Source organism: Nuphar pumila, chromosome 4 (genome assembly GCF_984573655.1).
Source record: "Nuphar pumila chromosome 4, dmNupPumi1.hap1.1, whole genome shotgun sequence".
NCBI classification, from domain to species: domain Eukaryota; kingdom Viridiplantae; phylum Streptophyta; class Magnoliopsida; order Nymphaeales; family Nymphaeaceae; genus Nuphar; species Nuphar pumila.
The window spans coordinates 20,295,574-20,316,066 of record NC_143252.1 but is presented as its reverse complement, the minus strand read 5'-3'; the positions used below and the strand labels follow the sequence as shown (position 1 = coordinate 20,316,066).

General features: G+C 38.7%; 2 protein-coding genes across 5 annotated transcripts in view; both read right to left on the bottom strand.

Moving 5' to 3' along the window:
* The window catches only part of PRR7 (pseudo-response regulator 7), a 43,706-nt gene extending 24,849 nt beyond the window's left edge, over positions 1 to 18,857 (bottom strand). For 2 of the 4 annotated variants that reach the window (XM_090002649.1, XM_090002650.1), the window contains exons 1-4: positions 18,164 to 18,854; positions 11,779 to 11,940; positions 11,521 to 11,597; positions 11,048 to 11,209 (exon numbers count right to left, since the gene is read on the bottom strand). In XM_090002649.1, coding sequence (XP_089858775.1) covers positions 11,048 to 11,209; positions 11,521 to 11,597; positions 11,779 to 11,940; positions 18,164 to 18,527 — 765 coding nt within the window. In that variant the 5' untranslated portion in view covers positions 18,528 to 18,854. Of the gene's footprint in view, positions 1 to 11,047; positions 11,210 to 11,520; positions 11,655 to 11,778; positions 11,941 to 18,163 lie in introns of all 4 variants that reach the window. The other 2 variants (XM_090002648.1, XM_090002647.1) reach the window with 2 other exon arrangements.
* A 160-nt stretch (positions 18,858 to 19,017) lies between these two features.
* The window catches only part of LOC149839583 (protein TONNEAU 1a-like), a 94,085-nt gene continuing 92,609 nt past the window's right edge, over positions 19,018 to 20,493 (bottom strand). Inside the window, exon 9 of the transcript XR_016431336.1 lies at positions 19,018 to 19,144. The gene's annotated coding sequence lies outside the window, so the exon portion shown is untranslated. The remainder of the gene's footprint in view (positions 19,145 to 20,493) is intronic.

Here is a 20,493-nt window from a genome sequence, read left to right as displayed (position 1 = left end):
ATTTTTAGAGACAACTTTGGAAAAAGCTAGGCACTTCTTTACATTTTAGCACTGTGCATCACCCACAAACGGATGGTCAGACCGAAGTCGTTAATAGGTCATTAGGAAATTTGGTGCGAGCTTTAATAAATGACAAACCCAAATCCTAGCCAGACATCCTTGCGCAAGCTGAATTTGTATTTAATAAGTCTGTGAATCGATCTACTGTTTTAATCCATTTTCTATTTTATATGGTTCTAACTCATTTTCTCCTTTGGATTTAACTCATATTCCTGTGATTGTACAAGATCGTATTTCTTTTCTACAAGATATTCATGAACAGGTACATCAAAGACAACAAGAGAGCGTCAGTAAATACAAATCTAGCTATGATAAGAAGTGCTGACAGGTAATTTTTAAAACTGGAGATCTTGTGTGGGTTACTTTAACAAAAGAGAGAATGCCAATTGATATGCATGATAAGTTAGCGCCTAAGCGCATTGATCCCTTGAAATTACTGAAGTTATAAATGATAATGCTTACAGGGTGAAGTTGCAAACCCATTTCAAGACTTCTGATGTGTTCAATATCAAGCATTTGGAGCAATACCATGGCGACGCGATTGACGAGGATTCAGCTTCGTGGACGAAGCCTTTTTAACCTGGGGGGATGATGCAAAGCATCCAGATTACCAGTGCAGTGAAGACGAGTTGGATGCAAATCTAATTCTCCAAACCCGATCCGGGATGCGATATCCTAGAAGATCCAATTTCATTCATGACCATTTAAGTCCAAATGGGTCTCAGGGGTAAATCTGTCATTTTGGCATATCTTAATTTTTGAGAATTTTAATTTTTTATACAACAACAACAACAACAACTACGCCTTCATCCCAAAACAATTGGGGTCAGCGATATGAACCAAAAAAGAAATTCATTTTGGGTCTTCCACATGAATCCTTTTCCTCCAATCATTTCTATCCAACGCCATGTCCTCGGTGAGGTTCAAAGCATTCATATCCTTTCCTATCATCTCCATCCAAGTCTTCCTAGGCCTACCCCGACCTCTTTTAACTAATATATTTTCCCATTTCTCCAACCTTCTAACTGGAGCATCATTAGGCCTTCGCCGAATATGTCCAAACCACCGTAAACGATTCTCTCGCATCTTATTTTCAATGGGTGCAACACCTACCTTCTTACGTATCTCTTCGTTCCGAATCTTATCTTTTATTGTATTTCCACACATCCATCTAAGCATCCGCATCTCAGCTACACTCATTTTTTGAATATGATGTCTCTTGGCAGCCCAACATTCCGTACCATAAAGTAAAGCGGGTCTAATAGTCGTCCTATAAAACTTTCCCTTCAACCGCAATGGCATTTTTTTAATTTTTTATCTTCTCAAAAAATACCTTTTGTTGTGATTCTATTTTGTGAATATTGGAATCATTTGTGTATTTTTTTTAGGTGCCGAATCTTATAGACCCGGATAGTTCTGGTGTTCGGTAGGATTATTTTAGGGCACTAGAGGGTGTAGGGGGTTATTGGGTAGATTTTTACTTTTCACCATTTTAGTTTTTAACTAAATAAATTTAGATAATTTTTAAGAACCCTTTAAAGCGTTGGATCTTACTCAAGATCCAATACTTTGAATATGGGTCCATATTGGCACCCCTATGGTTGGACCAATATGGACCTTGTGAGATGTTTGACCTAGTCAAAAGAGGTCTTATGAAATTCTTAAAACATGAGGGTTTTTTAAAGTCTTTTCAAATGGAGCCTCCCCATTGGCCACGTGAAAGGTGGCCATGTGAATGCATTAAGGCTTTGTAAAAACTGTTGAGAAGAAGATAAAAGCTTTTTAAGAGGTGTTCTTTCATTGGCCATACAAGAGGTAGCCTTGGAAGCTTTCTAGGCTAATTTTCAGATGAAGGACAAGCATTGGCCATGTGAGAGGTGGCCTTGGAAACCACCTCTCACCCTTAATTCAGCTGGGTTGATTTCATACAGCTGGAGACTATTCCTTGCGTGAAGACTTGTTGTACCCTCTGTGAAGGTCCAGCTGCTGTGAAGACTCTTCTTGGTCGTGTGAACCTCTTTGCAGCTGAAGAAAGGTGCTGCCAAAAAAAATCATGCTCATTGTGTTGCCGGAAAGAGGCACTTGCCAATACCGTGACTGTGTCTCTGTGTTGCTGGAGACATCTCTTGTTGTTGAAAGATCGTTCCTGTACTGTGGAAGAATCCCTTAGAGATCATACCCTAGTGTTGTGTTGCACCACAACCAGTCCAAGATCTGACGTGTGAACCCTCAGTCGAAGTTGTTCACTTGTTCTTTCATCCACTTGGGCGTCTCTTTGAACCTTGCATATGGCGGCGATCGTGGACTGATTAACGATTTTGACAATTTATCTACTAATCAAGTTTGAAAATATATTCTCTCAATTTACAGTAAATCTAGCATCTAGTAAAAAAAAAAAATAGCATATCTTTGAGTTTGAATCCTGAGAAAAATGTCTTGTTAGCTAGTTTTAGAACTTGAGCTTTGTTTTAATCTATGCTAGACTAATCGGAGTTGGGATAAGGAGGAAGGGTTACTTGACATTGGAGAAAATACGTTAGAAGTGTTTGGAAGTGTTTTTGTGTGTAGGTTGAACAGTAAACCAAACAATTAAAATTTGATTAATCTAAAAAGACTCTTAAAACCGTGTATATATTAACTCGGTTCTGTGACTATTTGTGTGTTAGACATAGTCACACCATTCATAGCGTATCTCTCATTCTAAACCATGAAAATTTGGGTGTGATAGCTTGTTGGAAAGCTAACACCCGTGGCTAAAACTTACATGTTTTGCATATTCGCTGATTCATTCATTTTGGCTGTCAAAAGTGGTCTGGAACAGAGAAAACCATCATTCGGGTAACTGTTCAGGAACTCCGTATAAGTCTGACCTCTTGTTCGGTTTGTACCGGAATCATACAATTTTCGATTCGAGTGATTTTAGTTTTTCTAAATCAGTAATTAAATTAGCTACAACTTTTATGTTTGACAAACTTGCTGAATCGAGCTGTATGGTCAAAAGTGTCCTGGAACGAACAGAATAGTCCCATGGGTGACTATTCAAGACTGTACTAGTCTGCCATATCGTTCGGGTTGTATCGGAGTCATCCGACCTCCGATTCGGGTGATTTTAGTTTCCCTGGATCCGAAACTAGAATCTCTGCAACTTTCGTGTTTGGGTCTTCGACTGAATCCATACGAAACAGTCCTGTTTTGGTCTGTCTCTACTAGACAGTTTCAACAGCTCCACCTGTGAACATCAGTCTTTTGATCTGGTGTCAGTTCCGTATCTCGACCAACAATGGTCGGAATTGCATGTTTTCGGATTCGTTGGAAAGGTGAATCTGTCGTCTACAGAGTCCGCTTTAGCGTTGTCATTCAGTTTGGAGCGCAACTGTGTCAAAACGACCCTGAACTGAAAACTGTCAGATCCAAGTCATCCCATTTAGCTTCCGCGCATCAAGATCTATTTGGATCTTGGATCTTGGATCATGGATCATGGATCATGGATCGGTTCCTCGTCGGATCCACATCACATTGGATGTAGATGGTCGTTAAAGTTAAAACCAAGAGTGATGGAACTCTATAGAGATATAAAGTGAGGTTAGTAGCTAAAGGATACTCTCAAGAATATGAAATTGACTATGAGGTGACCTAGGTAACACAGACTCTTCTAACAGGGCAACGCACCCGCGTTGCACCTGCACCTAGGCGGGTGCGATACTTGTACACACCTTTTGTGTTTGGTGAAGTCAACCACATTGAGGTCTATTTCTATCCAAAAGTATATTTAATTAACCCTAATCAAGTCTATTTTTATCTATATTATATATAAATACATAAATGCACACATATACATGTAACTGTGAAAAATTATATATATATATATATATATATATATACACACACACCCTCCCCGCACCCCCTCACTCAAGTTTTTTTAAAGTGTCTCATCTGCACTCGTACCCGCACCCGCTCCTATGTGACATAGGAGGAGACTTTTGCACCCGTAGATAAAATGACTAGTGTTAGGACTCTAATAATTGTTGCATCAACTAAAAAATGGCCTATATACCAATTAGATGTTAAAAATGTTTTTTTAATGGAGAACTAAACGAAGAAGTTTATATGAATCCTTCGTCGGGGTTTGATATTGAAAAAGAAAAATCTCTTAAAGTTTTAAACTATCACATGGGTGTGGGTGCGGGTGCGGGGATGCGGCACTTTAAAAAAACATGGGTGCGGGGGTGCGGCAAAAAAAATCAGACTCGGGTCAGATTCGGATCCGACCCAGATCCAAACCTGATAAAACATACCCGTGCTTATTTAAAGCATGCAAGGTAGGGTTTCTCAATTCGAGAAACCCTCCCCCATGCTGCTCACTCTCTCTCCTCGCTCGCCTTCTCCCCCCACCGCAGGCTCCCTCTCTCCCGTTCATTTTCCGGCTACTTGACTCCGACAAGCCCCACGTCCGGTGAGCTCCACGCCCGGCGAGCCTTGGCTTTCCGGGCACCCGACGCCGGTCCTTCCTGTGCCAGTGATGCGCCCTCCGACCCCCTTTTAGGTGAGCTCCCTCTCGCCTCTCTCTTTCCTCATTGTCTTCTTCTTCAGGAGAGCCTCCCTCGATGTGTTTTTCTTTTCTTTTTTACATAAATGACCCTGGGTGCGGTCACGCACCCAGGATCGGGTTGACCGCACCAGGTGCTGCACCTGCGTCGCGTCAACGCGGGCGCGGCACCTGGTTGGCCGAATCCCTGTGACATAGCTTTTAAAAGCTTTGTATGGTCTTAAACAGTCCCCCAAGGCCTGGTATAATAGATTCAGTAATGTTATGATTAATTTGGGTTTTCATTCATGCTATATTGACACCGCTCTCTTTATGAAAAACACACGTACTAGCATTGTTATCCTTCTACTTTACGTAGATGATATGATTATAACAAGGAACGACAAAAAGGGAGTTAGTAATGTTAAAAATGTTTTTAAAAGATAACTTTGATATGTCCGACCCAGGTTTCTTAAGATATTTTTTACGAATTGAAGTTGCATACTCTCCTAGAGGGTATAGACTTTCTCAAATAAAATTTGTTGCAGATACATGTGCTAAATCAGGTATTGCAGATGAGAAGAAAGTGAAAACTCCTGAAGTGGTGAATATTAAATTAAGACTTGAAAATGAGACACTTTTTTAAGACCCCACACCTTACAGACAGCTAATTGGGTCTCTCACTTATCTTTCTATCGACAGACCAGATATAGCTCATGCAGTTCACTCTGCTAGTCAGTTTCAACATGCTCCCACAACTCTACACATGAGTGTTGTATTAAGGATCGTCAGATATATCAAGAATACAATAACTAAAGGGCTCTTTCTATCCTCATCCTCATTTTTAGATTTACTTGATTATACTGATGTTGATTGGAGAGAAAATCCTAATGATATAATCTCAACTACTGGTTTTTGTCTTTTTAGGAGATTCTCTAATTGTCTGGAGATGCAAGAAGCAACAAAATGTCTCATTATCTTCTACTGAAGCAGAATATAGAGTTATGGCGACTACAACTATAAAGCTTGTATGGTTAAAAAATCTTCTCAGAGATATGGGTGTTGACATCTAGAAATCTTTGAAGATGTGTTGCGATAATAAAAATGCAATTTACATTGACAGCAACCACACCTTTCATGAGCACACCAAACACATTGAGATGGACTGCCATTATGTTCATGATGAATTCTTGGGAGGAACTATTGAGTTGCCTTTTGTCACTTCAGAATTCCAACTTGTGGATTTCTTTACTAAAGCACTTGTTGCTTCACGTTTCCTGTTCCTTCTCAACAAACTTTCGGTGTTTACACTGTAAGTTTGAGGGGGGGTGTTAAGATAGTATATATATATATATATATATATATATATATATATATATATATATATATATATATATATATACTATTTATGACATGTAATTTGCTTTTTAAGTCAGGGGTATTTTGGTTTTTTCCCCTTGTAATAAAATAATATTTAAGGACTGCATGTAGCCCCTTTTCTTTCTTTTTTTTATTTTTCTTTTCTTTTTGTCCTTGACCAAAAAAGCCAAGGCTCTTTGGTCAAAAGACCAAAGAGCTGTTGGAGCTGCCCAACGGTCGTATTTATGACCGTTGGGAGCTCCCAACATTTCTTTGGAGCTCCAATAAGGTCTCCCCTTAAAGGGGTCTTTTGTGTATAAATAGGGGTTGATCCCCTCTTGTTTTTTCCATGCTTGTATTAAGCATTTGATCAATAAAGGTTTATATTTTTACATTTTTGTGTATCTTTTCTTTGCCTAATTGATTTTTGTATTATCCCATAGAGGACTTGTGCATGTGCACTTGTATGCTTGTGATCTTGTAAGCCTTTAGTGGCTAGTACTTTCATGCTTCCACATACTTCATTACAAACCCTATGTGATCCCAGCATTGTATAAATATATGAGAAAGAGCAGCTGAACCCCTAAGAAAGAAAATCTAATATTGGGAATCAGCCTTCTTTCATTCTCTCCTTCCTTCCTTTTGTGATTACTATGGCTATCTTTCATGGTATGGGAGCAGCCCTTATCATCCAGGTACATTCCCTCCTTAATCTAAGCGCTTAATCTCTTCTCTCTCTATTTCTTTTCTCCTTCCAATCTTTATTTTCCTTATTTCTTCCTTATCTCCCTTGGATCCTCTTGGTGTCTTCCTTGTCTACCTAAATCAGATCTGATCCTTAATTTATTACCCTTTTTCCAAATCAGAACTAGATATGATCCCTTCCTCTTCATCCTCTCTTTCCTCTCGTATCAGATCTGATATTGTTCTTGTTATATATATATATATATATATATATATATATATATATATATATATATATATATTACTTTTTAGAATGTTTTTCTTTTATGTTTTATTTATTGTAGGACAAAAATACCATCAAGGGCATTTTTGTCCACCTTTATCTAGCCATTGGGCTCAACTAAACAGTGAGAAGGAAAAAAGGTCATTGAATAATTAACGTTTTTGGTAATAGAACTAACTGATAGCAAATTTACAGAAAATGTAGGTGTATGTAAAATAGATTTCAATGGAAAGCAAGGGGTGTATATTGTTCTCTTTCAAAGAACTGGAGCAGAAAATCCATCTGGTAGCTTAAGATTTTTATTTGAATAATAATAATAATCTGAGAATAAGGACCAATGTTGTGAGAGGCGTACGCCTCAGTACTTGAAGCGTACGCCTCACAGGCGAGGCACACACTCAAGGTACTGAGGCACACCCTCAGTACCTGAAGCGTTCTGGAATTGCTTTGAATACATAATTATCTAAAATAATTTCAAATATAACACTGTTTGGATTGCCCTCACTATGATTTCAGGTAAATGTTTGATGCAAGTTTCAATAGCATTAATAGCTCCCGATTAATTGCGTGGTGGTAAACCACTAAAAATCTTTCATTAGTATAACTAACTTAAATTTACATATACATGTATATAAGTAAGAGATCGTGCGCAAAAGTGCATTGCTGAAAAACTATAGTTTCATGATAGTTCTATTGCATGTATGCATTTGATATGTCCAAGAAAAAATATTTATATGCATCACTAAGATTTTTTTTTTGTTTAGGCCGTTTTTGATGGAAACAAATTCAAGGTTATAATTTTAAAAAATTGGGAGCTATTTATTTTTCAAGTCCTTCAAAAACCTTATATTTACTAAATCAACCATCAAACAAACTCATATATGTATATAACAAACTCATATATGTATATTTATATTAAAAAACCATTTACCAGTGCTATTTTATTAATATTATATATTTTATTATTTTGATCATGAAGCTTACGCTTCAATGCCTCGAGGCTTACGCCTCGCTTCGCCTCATCCAATTTAACAACCTTGATAAGGACCTCAAACTAACCATGTGATAAGGAGTACCGGAGTCAATAACCCATATACCAGAAGCAATATGAGCAGAGGCCTCTGTAGATGTAGATGCCATATCTCTATCTTTCATCAACTTAGCATTCTTCAATTCGAAATGTTAAAATCTTTTTCTTCAACAGCACCAAGAAGTCTCCTTGAGGTGATACCTTTTTTTTCTGAGGTTTCATTATAGGCACGAGTACCTCTAGTGTTGGTTTTACCCACTAGGTCCCAACAGTGTTCTCTTGTGTGTCTTGATTTGCCACAATAGCTGCACTTGAGTTTGTCCTTCTCATCACTCGAGTAGGAACCTCTACCATGACCTTGCATAGATGCTCCCCCTCTACCTTTGCCTCTTTTACCACTCCACTTTGGTGTTTGTACTTCACTCATAAGAGCTGACCTCTCAGCATTAGACTCATGTGAGGTACTAGTCTTCTTCTACCCTCCTCCCATTGTAAAATGGTATACACCATACCAAGGGGAGACAATCCTTCACGACCCATAATGAGTGATTTCAAGTGCTCATACTCATCACCAAGGCCACACAAAAAACTAAACACCTTCCTTTCATCTAACTCATCATGTCTCCCTTAGAGCAACTCACACACTTTATACAATTTGCACACCTTGATTTTGAATAAACACAGTTCTTCCCACAATTGAAGTAATTCATTATAATATTCACTCAAAGATCGTCAGTTTTGTTTACATCGATGAATCCTCTCCATTAGATCACAATTTTTAGCCACATTGGTCTTTCTTGAATAAGTGTCTGATACCACATCCCACACTTCTTTTGTGGTTTCAAAATTCATGAAAGTCTTGGATATTGAGATATCCATTCATTAGAGTAACCATGCCAATACTAGATAATTATCACACTCCCAATCAGCAAAGGTAGACGCTCCTTCCCCGGGTATTTACAACACCATTAATATATCCAAGTTTTCTTTTCACTCCTGTGGCTATTTTCACAGAGTGTGACCATTCTTCATAATTCTTTCCATCAAATTTTACATTAGTAATTTCAAATAATGAACCTTTATTTGCAAGAGAAGATCCTCCACTTAAAGACTTAGGTATGTTGGAAGATTCAACATTAGCCTTATCACCCGGCACTTCCATACTTTTCATCTTTCAAACTTAACCCTCTTCTGCACACAAGAGATGTTATTCAACCCTAGTACACACTTAGGGTTGTGGGATGTTACTTTTCATTTGTTCTACCATGCTATCATGGTTGCAACACCCTTTAAAGCACCAAAAAACAATGGTCCAATATCTCTGATTCACCTCAAAAATTATTCCAACTAGTATGGCCCTCTTTTTAGGATGAAAATACATCTAAACCAACCAACTATTGGCTGCCAGCAAGCTGAAATACCCTCAAATAACCAGAACTCAAAAATCTAAGGCGGCGCTAAGAAATAAATTGAAAAAACTGAAACACCCTGATAACAGTTCCAAAAAATCTTCAAAAAATCTTTCTAAATCTTCTAAAATGCCATACTACAAAAGCCCCAACGTCCCAGACCTTCATCTCAACCAGGCAGGCCAAGCATGACATCAGCATGTGTACCGCGTGGTTGAGAGCTCTGATACAATCTTCAACCTTTCTTCACCCTGCTAAACCTGAAAATAAGGGAAAATAGAAAAGAATGGAGGAAAGAAAAAGAGCTAAAGAGAGAGAGAGAGAGAGAGGATGCTCACACACGACCCTCTTTCCTATTTTCAATAAGGACTACTAAGGTAAGGGGTACAAAGACTTAAATGCCTCTTACGCAATTACAAAATGAGAAATATAAAAAACAGTCAATAGTTTTGGACAATGCTAGCAATCACTTCAACAGCATTGACTATCATGAGATGTTTGCCTCCATTGCCAAATTAAACTCTATAAGGATTCTCATAAGTTTGGCAACTCATAGAGGACAGTGCTTTATTAATTGAATGTCACGAATGCCTTTTTAAATGGAAATTTAAATGAAGATATGTCTTTCCTCCTTGGATTCAATTTATTAAGTGAATAAGGAAACATGTACAAACTAAACGAATGAAATAATCTCCAAAGGCTTAGTTTGAAAAGTTTATTATGGCCACGAGACAGTTTGGGTATAAAAAGATTGTTCATGATCATACACCCTTTATGAAAAATAATGAAAAAAGGTCTTTATTGATAGTCACAGTTTGGGTATAAATAATGAACTACTGAAGTTTGGCTCAAGCTTTCTTTTCACTCTTATGTTCTTGATTTTTTGACACATCTTGTGACAAAAGGAGCTACGTACACTTTGAAGTGTACGTAGCTTATGACCAAAAGAAAAGGAAAAATATATATACAAAGATGCCTAGCATACAACCTAAGATGAAAAAGGTAAAAATACAATATATATATATATATATATATATATATATATCTTAATGCCTGGATGTTCAGCAGCCTACAGTTGTGTATGATAAAAACAAAAGTATAGTAGAATCCCTTCATTATTCCCATAAAAATGAAAGATTAGATGTTAATGTACTTTTCTAACAATAAGGCATTAGCCTACTACAGTTTAACAAGCTTTGGTGTGCGGCTTGATCACATGCTAACAAAAATGCCTCGTAACATATTTGTGAAATACATCAAATATTAAACATTTCACCATTAAAGATATAAAAAAGAAGTGCTGGAACAAGGTAAATTTCATAGTGTACCTATAATAGGGTAAAATTTTCACTAGAAGATGCAAACTATATATAAGTGATACACAGGATAAATGGACAGCGTAAATGATGAAAGAAATAAATACAATCAGAGCTTATACTTTAGAAAAACTATGTAAGAAATAAATACAATCAGAACTTTTACTTTAGAAAGACTGTAAGTCTGTAAGAAATAAATAAAATCAGGCATTATACTTCAGAAAACTATGTTTGTTCATAGACATCCCTCCTTTGAGAAAGAACTCATCTACCGCTTTTGTGACATCATCTTCTTCTACCTTACAATAAACACTATACAATATACAATATGTGTCAAATAAGATAACAAGCTTATGTTGATTAAGATAGACAGCACCAAACCTGGGTTCCACTTCCATTATCACTTCCATCCCCAACATTCAAACCAGTGCTTCCATTGTCCTCGTTGTTGTTACTATTTCCATTGTTGTCAGAATCCTCAACACTCGTTGAATCTACAGACTTTTGAGTTTGTATGCCATTTTCACTTCCACTACCGCTAGACTATGAAAAGAACATGTCAATGTTAAGGAAATTTATTTCAAATTCAAGACAGACTGAAAAGGATAAAGCAAGAAATTTGAAAAGTTAAAGGACATAGTATTTAATGAATTCAGACATAGGCAGTGTAAAATAAACAAAGAATGTCAAGTATAAGGTAAGAGGCAACACAGAATGCTATCACTCATTTGTGATGCCCAGCAATGTCCCTACCAGAATAATTTGAGGTAAAATACTCCAAAAATTTTCCCTGTGCAGTCAGATTTCTGCATGATAAATCAATGTGACAAAATGTGAACAGTAAAACTACTCACACTTCGGCATCTTCTCCAAATGTGCTGCCAAAGGTTTTTAAGCTCATTTTTCCGAATAGGCTTAACCAGAAAGTCGACTGCACCGTGTGACAGACATTTAAATACTAAACCCATGGAATCATGAGAAGACATCACTGCACAAAACACTCATCAGGTGTAGCAATTAAAAGTATTGCCCTTTAGTGAAAAACTATAAACAAAGAAGAGTTACATTTCAAAAAAAACATTTGATAAGAGCAATAAAAGAAAATTACTTACTAATTACTGGAATATTCTTGCAAGTTTTGTGGCTCATTATCTTGCAAAGAAGACCAATACCAGATAAACAAGGCATGACTACCTCAGTCAAGACAAGATCAATGTGATTTCTCAAATCTTCAAGAATTCTCCATGCTTGCAAGCCATTTTCAGCTGCAGTAACTGAAAAAGGCAGGAGAAAAGAAAAAATTAACTTAAGAAGAATCAAAGAAAACGAAATAATGAATAAGAAATGGATCCCAAGATTCAAATAAATAAAGATATAGAAAAATAAGCACCTAGTGCATGCATTCTATGAAGTTCCAGGAGAAATAGTTCTCTTTTGAAAGGAGATGAAAAGAAGGATCTGAATCTAACCAGTTCTTTCAATAATAAACATAAAAAGGACGAAGATAAAAGGACATTTTATCACTAGAGGTCCATCCTCTCTTGAACGCAAAAGAAAAGGATTACAATAGCAATGCAACATTGGGAATGTGCTTATCTATAGTACTTCATAGAGTAGCTGACTTCCAAGGGCTAGCGATTTACTTCATGCAGCGCTTTCAGATGCTAATAAAGTCAGCTCCATCTTTTTGTTATCATTGAAAGTAGAGTTTGGGAAGCTATTGCTAATTTATGCACAACCATGGAACAGAGTTAAGAATGTGAGTCAACTTATTTTAAATGAGATAGGGATTCACTAGCTCAAAATTCTTAGGAGGTATACAAAAAGAAATATTTGTGAGGAATACTCTACACTAACTCCTTGGCATATGGTAAGTATAACTGCCATATACATGTGACATGCCATTACAATATACACATAATTACTGATGAAACCCAAGATGCTAAAAAAACATTTGGCAGAGTGAAAAAGATTGTGGAATATGCCCTTACTGAAAAGAGTATGGACATGTAAAGGACAAAATATCTAAAAATAAGTTTCAGCCTTCTAGAGTTTCAGATGTTACAAATCATTTGAGGAAGTTCAATCCTCACTTTCCATACCTACAGTTGTTTCATTGCAATCCTCAAAGGATGCTCACTCCTCACCTTCTGTGCCTATCATCTCCAATACTAAAGGTTGTGGCTCAGCTGCAGTTTTTATGCAATGCACTGTGTCACGAGGACTATTAGACAACTTTGTACACAATCATCAGGTATTTTAGAATTAACTCATTGTTAAAGAATGCATCAGAAATCAGATTCATCATCATGAAACGCTTCAGAAATACTCAGAGGCAAATTTTGTATATTCATGAGAGCCAAGGGCATTTTGGTTTTACTGGTAATGGGGACAGGTATCATGCAATTTCAAGCATGTTTCTTAGGTTATGTAGATGCAGGAACTAGGTTGATTTTGTATTCCAGATGTACTTATGTGTTCGTAAGGTCATAGGGTTGAAAATGGGTATCTTTATCATTTTGCGAAGAACGCTAATATAAATATAATCATGATGAGATAGTGTCCAGTTATGCGGATGAAGGGACAACCCATCATATTTTGGCTGCTGAAAAAAGTTCCCCTTTCCTTCTTCTCTTCTTGGTTTCATGTTCAAACGGTAGATTCCTGTTATGGTATCAGAAAAGGTGCCCATCAAGATAAGTTCTTTGGTCTTCACATCTTTGTAATCCTTTTCTTGCCTTCTTCCCTACACCTCTTTATTCCTTTTGAAACATCTTTCACAATATTTCTACTTTTTCAAAGATCTTCCTTTATCTCCTTATTAATCTTCTCCTTTTAATCAAAGATTAGCAAAACATTATATGTTCATGTCAGATCTGTTAATATTCATGTCACTGTTCACATCAGATCTAGTGCAACCATTTAGCAAAAAGAAAGGGACTCATTTTCAAAAAAGCAAAAAAAAAAAAGGAGAAAAAGAAAAGCAAGTGTGAATCCCTTATGTTCTTGCTTTAGCCACTGAAAAGAAAAAAGGGTTTGCTGACATACATCACACAGACTGCAGCATAGGTCTGATGTAGATTTGATTTTACTTCTTTCCTACCTTCTTTTGTTTGGACTCCTTTTCTTTTTCCTTCATTGTTGTTATGTTTCTTGAAACTTTCTTTTTCTCTTTAGCCTACTTTGTGTAACTCCCCAAAATCCTGAACTTGTAACTTTTTATGAAAAATTTGAAAGCTTTGTAATCGATCATTTTTTAGAGTTTAAAATAGCATTTCAGCGAAAAATGGTGTTTGAAATAACAAGTCGATGGACCTTGAGTGCATTATAGGCGAACTTTCCTTTACACAATAGATTTGCATCACCGTACAAGCATTGAAACTATATGGATTCAAAACAAGGTTTTTGATAATTAAAGTTTATACAAAAGAGGAATTTAAAAAAAAACCTATTATGCAAAATTACAAATCGTGCTCAGGAACGAAACGTCAAAGAAAAAGTAGCATCTTGATATCATCACGTCATCGCGCCATCGCTTGTCGTACCGACCCAATCATCACTTGTACCCCATAAAACGGGTCAGACTTATAAAAATCTGGTAGATGCATAGATATTAAAATTCAGAACAAGACTAACATATGTGTTGTTCCACTCGTGATGTGTAGTTCAGAATAAGTAACATGAGCATGATAATCTTGTTTTGATATTAAATGTCTTGAGGGTACGCACACAAGAAACGTAAAAACAACTGAGACTGCATGAGGGTTAGTTATTCTATGTATTTTGATACCCCGAACAACTAGCTGAATCCGCTCTTAAGAGGATAGCCAGTGACCGAGAGAGAATTTCCCAGAGACATACATGGCAAGGGATACATCCAAACTTCTGCAGAAGTCCATGAGATCTACCACCTAAGATAATTTTTGGTAGCCCTGTCCCCTAATTTTGATGACTGGGAGACACTGAGTTAATTATTACTCGATGAGCGTAGTTGTTAACAACCTGTTCATCGGAGTTTTTGTACCATCACATCCTCTCCCTTGACGGAACCAAAGAAATGAATGGGTATGTCAGGTTCTATTTTTAACTGACGACCCATTCTACATGCTCTAGTCTTTCAAACCAAATCGAGCATCTTGTCTGTAAAGGTGAATCATCACCATTTATGTGACTTTCTTTTAATCATCGAGCAATTTCACACTACGAGGTTACCATAAACCTCTCATCCAATCATCGTAGTACTAACATATCGTGCATGTCTGATAATACCACTACGATGAAAAGGATATCAGTTTCTCAAAAAGAAACCCCAACATCATTTAAAAAATTTTAAAGTCTCGTGCTTTAGGCCAGGAATATTCGAGTCATTTCGAATACCAAAACGAATGACCGAACGTACGTACCACTTAGGGCTACGTAGTCAAAGCCTTTCCGTTATGCAAGTTTGAGAGAAAGACTCGGTTGCGAATACGCAAATCCCAAATACTTGTTTTGCTTTTCAAGACAACGAATAATACGAGCTTTGAAATCTCCTATGTGAAAACCTTTTTAAAATAGAGATTTAGCGAGGATGCGCAAATCTGCATCTTTAAATGTACGCATAATCTGAAGTAGGCAGGAGTACGCATACCTTATAAACTCATATATATAAAGTAAAGCGTAAGCCTATGCACATTGCAGCGCGGCGGCAAAGTAAATGACATAAAACAAGACCCGATGTGCGAAACCACACATCGAGCTAAATAAATTGCGTAAGCAATGTACAATGTACAAAATTGTATATCGGCTAAATAAATTGTGTAAGCAATACACGATATACGAAACCATACATCGGCTAAATAAATTGCGTAAGCAATGCACGATGTACAAAACCATAAATTGGCTAAATAAATTATGTAAGTAGTGCACGATGTATAAAACCATAAATCGGCTTAATAAATTGCGTAAGCAATAGCCTGTGTACATAACAATGTGGTGGCAAAGTAAATGATATAATTTTAAATGGACAAGAATACGCAAAATTGCGTCCTTCAGTTAAAAGTATATATATATATATATATAAGTTAGAAGTATTCTGTCATTTGTCCTCATATGCAACTTTTCCCTACCTTAGAGATGGTCGGACACGCTGACGACTTCGAACGTAGGTTTTTAAAGGCTCGTGCCTTGGCAAGCGTGTCGCGTCCATTGTACCAAAGTGGTACACAGCAATTGATTGCATTGTGTTATGTTCTTAGATTTTGATGAAAGGCAGCGACGATTACGTTACAAGAGTCGAACTTGGATCTAGTTCAAACAGACCAGATCGAGCCGAGCTTGGAAGAATCGAGTCAGACTCGGCGCACACGAATCAGCTTGGGTTATGGGGCCGTGTCGAGCTGTGCTCGGTGATAGCTGAGCTAGGTCTGGCCTCCAAACAAGACAGGACCGAGCCTAGGCTCGGTCCTCCTGCTGAGAGAACCGGGCTGGGCTCGGTTCAAACCAAGCTCAGCTTGGTAGGCTGACCCAATGGACAACTGCAGCAGAATGTTGCAGCTGTCACCCAAAAAAAGAAGGTCGACTGCCATGCCACTGCCAGAGGCAGTGGCTGCCGAAGGCCCCTGCCCACCACTGGTGGCGCAGCAGAGTGGTGAAACCCGAGCCTGACTCGGGTTCAAGAAGACCAAAAAACAAAAGAGTGTCGGCAAGGGAAGTCGACAGGGGGGGGGGGGGGGGGCTTGCTTGACAGAAGGGTCGGGCGGGGTCTCGTTTTCATTAAAAGAACACCCCCCCCCCTCCGTGTGGAGGGTTTAAGTAAACCGCGAGGGGGGGTCTGTGACCCGGATCTGAGCCTGGATCCAAAACATTTTTTTTAACTCACGAGTATTACACTTTGCATATCTTGTTTTATCTCTTTGCATATTCTTTTTAATCATGGCTTCAACACACCTCTCCAGTCCTTTCGTTTAATTTCAGAAAACTTTTCATTATTTTAAAAAAGCAAACTATTCCTTTCTAGTCAATCACGATGCTCTTGGTCCAACAATGTCACGATTGACATGGGTATAAACATATGTCACAAGGACATGGTAAAAAGGGCATGAGACATGCATCCTTGTGTGATTTCCACTAAGAATAGTATATAAGAGGACAAAAGATGAGAGAAAATCGAAGTATTCCTGTGACATAGGCCTAAATTGGATCAAACACAAATCTACCTGGTTCAAACCATATCCACCAATTTACTAGATGGCCATAGGACATCAAACCAGACCATTTGGATGAGAACCATAGCATTCATTAATGACTCAAATTGGATCCACTGTCTCCAATTTTCAGCCATAACAATCAACCTAGCAAACCCTGATCTAACCAACCAAGGCTTGAGTGGAACTTACAAGTGGTAGACTTGGGCTTTCCTAATGTCTGCCCACATCCAATTAGGATCCAACTGTGTCCAAGTCACATCAAATGTTGACATACTTGATTTTATTTTGCAGGTCAATGGCCATTAATTAGAGAGGCTGGGGTCCACATCCCCAAAAACACCTACATCCTTTAGACCTGCCTATTTCTAGCCCTGACCCGTAGGGATGGCAGTGGACCGGGGCGGGGGACAAGGTCTCCACCCCCGCCTCGTTTCAAAATCCGAACCTCCACCCCCGCCTCCATCCTCGTTTCATGTCCTCCATCCCCGGTCCAAACGGAGGCGAGGCGGAGCGGGGCCCTGTTTCCCCTTAGTCTATAGTCATTCCTTAAAGGATTGGGGGCGGGGCGGGGCGAGGTGGGGAAAAGCGTAAGTCCATCTCCGCCTCCATCCCCGCACGGGGATAGATTTTAACCTTCATCCCCGCCTCCATCCCCGTTTCATGCCCTTCATCCCCAGTCCAAACGGGGCGAGGCGGGGCGGAGCCCCGTTGTCCCCCGGTCCACTGCCATCCCTACTGACCCGTGTTTTATCTAATTCACTTTCTTTAGGAATATTTGTCTACCATATCAAAAGGAGCTTGCATTAATAAATTGTTTTAAGTAGTTTTCAACCTCTAAAGTAACTAATTCTTGTTCCTTTTTCTTCCCAGCATTCACACATAATCAATGTTGAATTCATTAAACATAGATAATAAACATGAGTAAAACCAAACATGGGAAAATGCATGGATGTTCGCCACTAGAATGGCAGTAAAAGGATGGTTGGCATAAGTATCCCTCTTGGCTTCATTCCTAAGAATTGCTTACTAAAACAATAAACAAATTCAACAGCTCAATAAAGGTGGCAGAGCCTCTAAAATTTTTGTCCATTGGTACTTGGCAAGAAAAGTTAGTCTTTCAGCAATAACTGTTAAGCAAGTCTATAGACTAGGAAAAATATAGAATAGACACATCACCACCCATCTTGATGCCCGTATGAAAGGAAATATTGTGCACTGTACGTATAAAACCAGCAATTTGAAATGTAAAACATCTTTTCTTCGATACAGATTACTATACTTCAGGCAAACGAACAAAGAATGTACTCACCTTCATAGCTGCAATTCCTAAGCAGGGCAGTCACAACTTGGCGAGTCGAATCATCATTTTCCACCAGCAGAACTTTCAAGGATCTAAAAGGAAGAAGCCTCTCCCAAAGAATTACCGGACCCTGATGTTGCTGCTGTCCTTGTGTGCTTTCTTGGGCATGAACAGTCCCATCGCATGGGGGACCAAGCCCGCCAACTGCATCTTGGGTTACTTCATTGATTCTGGACTCATCCTCCTCGGAGAGCTCCTGCCCCTCCCCCATGACACCATCCCTGCCTTCCCCACATTCATCCCTGTTCTCGTCATTAATTTGAGCAGGGTCCTTAGGACCGCGCTCATCAAGATTCACCCGAGCGCTCCCCATTTAAACACTTAGCCCAAGGACACACTCAGTCGAACGCACAAGAAATCATGTAGCAAAAACCAATTCCGTTTGTCATAAAAAAGATCACCTTCCTATCTATTTATGCAAAACCAATTCCGCTTTCCTTGACTCCTCAAAAGTCAGAAAACAATAAACCTCCTAGTTCTCGTCGTATCTCCACATGGAAAATCGACCATTCCATCTCAGAAAAAAATCGGCCAGAAAATAGCGAATTACTTCTAACCCTACCCCACAAATGATGAATGATGAAAAGCTCAAGTACGACGCAAAAAAAAAAAAAAAAAAAAGCAAACTTCAAGTGTTCCCCTGCATCAAGAAAAATGAAAAGGAACTAGTGATTTCTGCGATGATACTTCTGCATCCTAAGATAACTACCGGTTAGACAAGAAAAGGAACAACAAAAAACACATCTGTGTCGGAATAACTAACAGAAACCCTGTGGCCAATATCACACCCATCTCTTTACAAAACCAAACAGGGGAAGAGATGGGAAAACAAAAGAAACAGACTTTATTTCCACCAAAAATCCATTACTTTTCATCTGCGAGTCACAATCTAAAGAAGGAACAGAATCAAAGCATCTACGCATCGACGGCCTGAAAAACAAAATTCCGAAAACATTTAACACATTAAAGATATAAAAAAGCAATCCACGCTTCAAAACGAAGAGACAATCTGCCGCAATAAAATAAAATAAAATAAAATCAGGAAATAGTTCTTTTAAGATTCCGACAAGAAATCAAAAGGAAATTTGAATAAGAAAACAAAGAAAAGAAAGAAAGAAGAAGCAGATACAACTTGCTTCTCCAAACCTTCAAATCATATTCTTCCCACTGATTCTACATCAAGACTTAAACCAACAAAAACAGAAAAAAAAAACTGAATAATCATCCAAATCAAATTGAAATAAAATTAAAAAATAGAGAGAGAGAGAGAGATATGATTTTTGCTTGTTTCTAAGACACAAAGGGGAGAAAAGGAAAGAGAAAAACCTGAAGCCGATCTTGGCAGCAGACGGAGGGCGCAGAGAGAGAGAGAGAGAGAGAGAGAGACTGCTAGGTCTGAACTTCAGATCTAGGGGTTGGAGGCGGTCTGTGAATTTCCGAAACTTTCGGGGGGCAGTGGGAAAGCTACCAGAAGATATTATGGTGCGTAGTCGGACGATGACGTGGAGCAAGTGGAGGTTCAGAAGATTCCGCAGCGGCTCGAATCGTCCGACGTGGACAAAATCAAAAGACGGAACCGGAGGCCCTGCAGTCCGCGCCCCCCCCCCCCCCGCTCGATCTGCCCCTTCCCACGTGGATGGTCCGTTTCGGCCGACCGTAGCGGGGAGGGATGGCGAAGTGCGCCTGCTCCCGGTTAAAACCGGTTCCAACCTATACTAACAGATATTTGTAGTTTAGGTCCGATTTTGTTTCAGTATGAAACAGATATTGGCGGGCTTGTTGGAGTGCGTGTTGGAATCGGATAAGCATTTGTGGTCAGTTTCGGGTCAAAATCAGGTTAACCCGAACTGTTTGTTATTTCTTCATTGAAAACAAATGGATTTTACCTGTTTTCACTTTATCCAATACCATATGGTCTCATTTCCTAACCAGATCTGCTATTTTTATTGTAAGATCCAAATCAGATGCAAATGTCAAGCCTGACCCACCCTTCAAAAGTCGGATGCAGTGTTCAGTTGAACCTGGCCCGACCTATAATGGTGGACAAGTAGTTGTGAGGGTTGTGCGCTGCAACAACCAAACACAAATAGTTGTGAGGGTTGTTTCTGTGTTTGGGAGCTTGGATCGAGGGTGTCCGCAGTGAGGAAGGAGAATAACAGAGGAAAGAATAGGGAGAGGAAACGGCTGGCCTGCATCAAGGGGGATCGAATTCTGACTGCTTCATTTTTTAGCGTATGAGCCCACCATTTTTTAGCGTGTGATTCCCATTGTCAGCCCAT